Genomic DNA, 6,965 nt, shown 5'->3' with positions numbered 1-6,965 from the left:
TTATTAAAGTTGGTTTCCGTACTAATTTATTTATGCATTTTACTCTTACTCAAAGTTCAGAAAAGGTACAGAAGATATTTAGATATAATAATATTTGATATTAAACATTTAAAATGGGTTTCATAAAACATAAAATAAATACGCATACCGTATTCATTTATTTCATGTTTTCGCAACTCATTTCTCTCATTTGCTCTACAAATGTAAATTGAAATCCAGCTATTAAAATATTCAATACGAATCAAAGTAGCCTTTTCCTGTTCCCACTCAGCTCGTACACATATCGATGCTGTACTTTGTCATTCCCTGCTTGGACTTAACATTGAAAACATAAGCAAAAAACATTGTTAAAGATTTTCAATTTACACTAGATGAAATCTGAATTTATTCAAATCTGGTAAATAAATCCAATCGAAAATGAATCGCGTGCTGGAGGATGTCATCCAGAAGAACTCGGCCAATACGGAGCGAATAACGGCTGAGAATACACTGGGCTACGTGGTATCTGACAACCTATCAGGCAATGTGGCTGCCACGTCCTTTGACAACACCAGCGCCCAGGGCATAGTGAAGCACATGAATATCCTGTTGGCAGGACTTGTGCAGAGCGCCGTCCGTGATCTGGATCCATCGAATTCGCTCTGTTATCTGCGTGTACTCACTCGCAAATTCGAGTATCTCGTTGCACCCGAGGAGGTGTTTACTATCACCGTAATACAATAAACACACAGTGAAAAGAGGTTCCGACATACTGAGAAATGGAAAATTAAACACATAAATATGTTCATTGCATTAACATATTGAAAATTCGAAAAAATAAGAAAATATACATTTGTTTGCCTCCCAAATATATAGTGAATTACTTATGCTAGAAATGATGAAAAGTCTTAGTCTCTATTATATCTTTATAAATATATTTTATATAGGTAAGAGTACAAGTATTAATACATTATTTTTATTTTATATAAATATTCTACAGATGTATATATGTATATACAAGAATATGTATTAATAGAGTATTTTTATATTTTAAAAATATATACATATATATATAATTTATTCCTTTATCTTCATTGACTCGCTTTTAACTTCCATCTACAATCTTCAATCTTAAGTTTGCACCCCTTTCGAGCGCCTAAGTCAACAATACGAAGAGGTATGGATTGCCTGAGCAGACCGAAAATCCTTTATAATACCCAAGTGACATTGGCATTATTTATGGCATGGCTTCATTGGGCAGCCGGGCTGGAAATTTATCCATGAGAATGCGGCATTCTAATGCGATAATTCAAAAGATTTACTTCTGTCAACATGACCATTTTGTAGACAAACTTGGGGTGGAAATTGCCTTTGACCTTTTTCGTTTTCGTTTTTCTCTTTTCTCTTTTTTTTTTCTTTTCTCTTTTTTGCTATTTTCATATTGCAATGGATGCTGGCTGCTATTTTAATTTAAAATGGCAGAGCTCGTAACTCATTTTAACGGCGCACCCTCCACACTATCAGAGTGTGTGTGTGTGTGTGTGTGTGTGCGTGAACTTGTCCTATTTTTACAGGCCTGGGCCTTTGCAGGGGTTGCTCGCTCGTTACAATAACTTATCTGGCCTTTTTTACCCCGGGCCACGGCAACGCCATAATCACCACGAAGACGCTCCTGGGGTGCGCTTTGTACTTAGCTATCGATGCTCGATCCCATTCCCATGGCCATTCTTCCATTGCTATCTCGAGGCAGTTGTCCATTGTCTTGAGTCGTTTTGTGGTACATACAGATGATATAGAAATAAATACAAATTTCTACAGCAATTGTAGATGGCGAGAGTTCCTCGAATATAACTGGCTTTTCGTCTCGCTCTTGGCCCATTGTGAACTCCACCTTGGTGGCAAGGTCGGGTTCATTTTGCGCACTTCATTTCAGTGAGCGTGAAATTCAATTAATCCATGGACCATTTTGTTGACGACTTCATTTCAAGAACTCATCTCAGCAATAACCCCCCCAGGCATTCATATTTCATCTAGCAATTCGTAACACTCGGCATTATATTCAAATAAAACGCTTTGCTCGGCCTCAGCTTGAATTTCAAGCTAACATTTTAATAGAATACGCACATATCCTCTAGTATGGCCTCCCCTCTGCCTCGGCCCGCGTCCCTTTGGGCGTGGCCCTGGCACATGTATTCACGCGAGCTGCTCTATGAATTTAATTAAGTTGTGCGACAAACCAAACACGAAATACAACAACAAACAAACACGAAACATATATGTATATTAATCGGGCATTTTAGTTCGAGGGAAGAGCGTCAAACGGGTTGGTCAGAGCCAGAAGTCAGCTGCCTGAATATAATATTTGTATAAGCTATACGACTTATTCTCCAACAATTCTTTCTTTAAACCAATATCAGTAAATTATATTCAATTTATTATATTCAATTTACTTCGATAAGTTCTTATTCAAATGTTCATAAATTCATAAGCCATTTCGTATTTATTTAATTAAAATGTCTGAAAATTTGAAATTTCAATTATATCACACAAATATATATATATAATGCTTCATTCACACTTAAACAAATTCATAACTCTAAATTAGACTAGTGGCTCAGTTCCTAGAACTTGTTTAGCTTCATATTGTCTACTATAAATACGAATAGAAATTCGTGAATCCCAAAAGAAATCGAAGCTGTTGCATCCACGAGCCTGTTCCAAATCAATTAAGTTAATTCAAACGCCGAAAAGCCATAGAAATGGGATTTAAGTGAGTGCTACAAGAAGCAACTGCTAAATATAGAAAATACACACGCACACACAAACACACACACAAGCGAATACGCGCTGCATGTGTGACAGAGATGGAGATGGAGCTGGCGACTGAGACGGAACCAAGTGAGCAGCAGAAAAATCCTCTCACTCAAATGCGCAGGCCAAACCCATTTTGCCTGGCGCTGGCTCAGCCCATGTCGCTACACTAAGAGAAATTAGCTAGACAAATAATACTAAAGAGCGTACTTTAGGAATATAAAATATTTATTAAGACAAATAAATACAAATATAAAAAATATATTAATTTACTCATGGACATATATCGATTGTTGATAGTATTCTCAATTTCCTTATATAAGCATAGCTCTTAACAAGGCAGCTCAACCGGTTTCGCGCAGTGCACCCCTACCCGAACCCGTTTTGATGAAATGCTCAATTTTTTCAGACTCGTTCAACCACCAAACATTTTCAGTTGAGACTCGCAGCGGCGCAGACGTCATTCACGTACAACGGTGGAGGCCGTACAGACATTTTGTTGCCTCGGACGGACGGAAAGACAGACGGATAGGAGTACAGACGAGAAAGAACTGAAAAGCGCCTTAAGAAATACACAATAACCAAAAAAAATAATGAGAAATTATTTATAAATAAATATATTTTCAATTAATCAATAAAATTAAAAAAAAAAAAAATAAATAAATTAATAAATTAAATTAAATTTATATATAATATAAAAAATCAATAAGTGAATGAGATATATTCCAAATACAGAGCGACCTGAATTACAGTGAGATTATTTAAATGACAAAGAAATAACAAAATCATAAAAATTTAATAAATAAAATAATAAAATGTAAATGAAAATTTGCATATAAAAAAAAATTATTTAAGTATAATTAAATGTCATTTGCTGCTGCTGCTGCTCACGATATAAACAATAAGCAGCAGTTGCAGCTATTATGCAATAGATGGCAGCAGCAAAATGCATGCGCCATCTATGGGTCGTTATGCGTTGACGTCAGTGCTGTCTTTGAGAGTCACTGCTGTGCGGTTTGACTGCCACTGTTACTCCTTCGAAGTTTGTCTGCAAAGTAACAGCGATTTATGCTTTCAGATATGTTATCTCCACTGATATGTTAAATGTTTCGAATTATGGGAAACTTTTTTAATTATATATTGAAGTAAATGATTTCTTATCTCAGTATAATTTCGGACATAAAATAGTTGATGCTGGAGAGCAAAATAAGATAGTAATGTTGGCTGAAGGCGAACGTTATTTAAAATGCATTTAATTCCTTTTTTTAACTTCTGCTAATTTGAACTGTTATACGCAGTTTCATATATCATATATTTGATAAGAAATTATTCAAGGTTCAGCTTGGTAGCTGATGAAAAGGAAGATACAAAATTTATCATTTCATGCTTACGTGTGTCTGACTTCCTCATACCACAACTACAATTATTGAAAACTGGTAGCTCGAAAAAAAAAAAGTAAAGGCAGTTCACTAAAAATTAATTCGATTGTGGATGAGCTAATAAAATGAAGCACCGCTAAGCCAGCCAAGTGATTGGCTCTGTTGCCAATCAAAGATTTCAATTCAATTTCGCTCGCTTGTCACAGCATTTGGGACAGCGCATTAAATTGAAGCGCTGAGCATTTCATTCAAAATCGGAGCAATCGAGGCATCAAGATGTCAGTAAACGCGAGCTTGAGACAACAAGATTGCATCGCTGCATCGTTAGGATCCTTGAGTCCAATGAGGCGAGACGTGGCAACGCTCTGGCGGTGGGGCATGGCTGGCGGGTCGAGGGCATTTGGCGAGGCAAAACATGAAAATCATCTTTCAACGGGCTGCACTAGCAGCTCAATGCAGCTCGATGGGTTCCAATCGCCAGCTGGATAAGCGGGAGCCGGGGCAGGGTCTCCAGGTGCTGCACGCGCACAAGTGCAAAAAGGCAAAACCGAATACGTTAACTAAAAACCTCAACTGAGTCGCAGTCGCCGTCGCAGTCGCCGTCACAGGCCGAGTCCAGTCCAGTCCAACCATTTGCGCTTCACTTGCCACATACACATCCACATCCACATCCAGCTCTTCGTACTTGCAATTCCAGCTTTTCATTTTGCTGTCGGCGTTGTCCACAAAATGCGCTGCACGCGAGCACCTCGACATGGCGTTGCATTCCGTCCGTCCCGCACGCCAGCCCAACTGGTTTTCTTGGACAAGGTGGCCGCCCTGTCGCCCTGCCATTCGCGCAATGGCACAATGGCTTCAGTAATATGTTTCATATATAAATAATAAATAATGAACAATTTTATTTATGCTATATGAAATAGGATAGTTTTATTAAACAATTATTAAGATTTATTCAGTGCAAATTTTTGTTGGCTTAAGTACGAGACATAAGTACGTCTTTTAAAGAACCGAATGACTTGTTCTTCAGTTTCATTATTAATGAATACAAATTGATATATAGATGAATGCAAATTATGTAAGCTATATTGTCCAACATTTCAGGGATCCTTTAATTCTATAGATAGAACAGTTTTCATTCTTCTTCCTGATAGACTACAGTTAATAGACACTAAAATCAAACCCTATTGTTATTTAAATTTAGTTATTTTTGCAATATGCTAAGCTGCCAATTCATTTGTCTGAATATTTAGAACCAGAAATAGTTTTCTTATTTTCAGCTATTTTTGTTCTCCATAAATATTGATTAAATTATCATGTTTAACTTTCCATCAGAGCTTTATAGATCAATATCAATTTAATAATATAGACGAATATTATAGAAGACGTCACAGTATTTGGCTTGACCTAAAAAAACAAAAAAAAAAGTTTTATGTATTATTCATCGAAAAAATGTTATACGTACGTAATAGAGTCTAAAGTCATTTAAAAGAGCCGAAGAAAACGTTGCTAATATCTAATATTTATAATATTTATATATGACTAGATTTTCTGTGTTCTTCTTTATACAAAAGTTTAACGAAATGTTAATATTTAATTAATATAAACGTATAAAGAAATTGATGTTATATTTTTAAAAATATATTATATTCTATACGACCTGCACTCTCCAAAGAGCACACAGCTCATTGGAAACATATAAAAAGATCTCAAATAAATCGTAAAGTTTGTGAGACTTATGGAGCTAAGCTTATAAATACTTTACATATACTGATGCAGTATTTTGTTCAAACTGATTTATTGTAGAACACTTATATATTTAATACATTTATTCACCTTCATCTACTTCGTTTTCAGTTCATTTGTTGCTCAATTTTCACCCATTGTTTCCTCTACATTTCACAGCTTTGCCTTTGACCCAGGCCAAGCACTCAGAGTTCATCAACTTAATCATCAAATCTGCATCGATACGGATGCTCTATGCAGGAGTATATATGTATATATAGGTGTCATCTCTTTCTTTGCCCCCCCTCTCTTTCACTCAATCGTGCTCACAGCTTGGCATTGTGTGTGTTTTGTCTCCGTTTCGGTGTCTCAGCTCGCTTTGCTTTGGTTCCGTAAATTACGCTTTTGATTTTTAGTGGCCGTAAAATAATCGTAAATGTCGTGGTTATTGCGACCGAAAGTGCCCATTTTGAGTGCTGCTGTTGATTCTCAGCTGGCATTAACTGATATTCTCGTTTCGCTCAGTGCAGCGATGTCCGACGGGCTGTGGGACGTGCTGCCACTGCACAAACAGCTCGCAGACCCCCACTGCACCCACTGAGTGGCCTGCCGCTGCCCCCCACCGCCCCTGCAGCTCCCTCAAGCTTGCCAAACAGCGCTGCACTTGTTGTTTTTAATAAGTTTCTGACTGCTCTTGCTGTTGTTGTTGTTGCTGCTGTTGTTGCTGTTGTTGCTGTAGCTGGCTCTCTTCTGTACTCCTTTGATGTTTCGATTAAGTTCGGAGTTCGCGTTGTCGAAACTGGTTGGTTGGCTCTGCCATCGACTCCTGCTCCAGCTCCTCCAGTCGCGCCCAGGCACACACCCGCACTGCTCTCCCGCTGTTGGCCGTTTGGCTTAAGTTTATGGCCATTTCGTTTGCACTGTCTTTGCAGCAGTTGCCGCACTCGAATCGCCTCTCGGTTCAGTTCAGTTCAGTTCAGTTCTGCCATGCTGGCTGCTCGTTGAGTTGATTTTCTTAAGCATTTCACCCATTTACCTTTATACATTTGGCTTGTGCAAGACATTTTCTCACAT

At 37.7% G+C, this 6,965-nt stretch overlaps 1 protein-coding gene across 1 annotated transcript; it reads left to right on the top strand.

The window, feature by feature from the left end:
- Window positions 1-287: 287 nt before the first annotated feature.
- On the top strand, window positions 288-848 carry LOC108651385 (dynein light chain 7b). Its single transcript, XM_018101023.3, has one exon. It carries the CDS (start codon window positions 418-420, stop codon window positions 721-723), a length of 306 nt encoding a protein of 101 aa, XP_017956512.1. The 5' UTR covers window positions 288-417; the 3' UTR covers window positions 724-848.
- The last annotated feature ends 6,117 nt before the right edge of the window (window positions 849-6,965 follow it).

The sequence above is a fragment of the Drosophila navojoa genome, chromosome 2 (assembly GCF_054131105.1).
Source record: "Drosophila navojoa isolate 15081-1374.11 chromosome 2, UAZ_NAV_1.0, whole genome shotgun sequence".
Lineage (NCBI taxonomy): Eukaryota > Metazoa > Arthropoda > Insecta > Diptera > Drosophilidae > Drosophila > Drosophila navojoa.
Note: the sequence above shows the minus strand (reverse complement) of the source record. Positions and strands in the feature narration are given on the sequence as shown.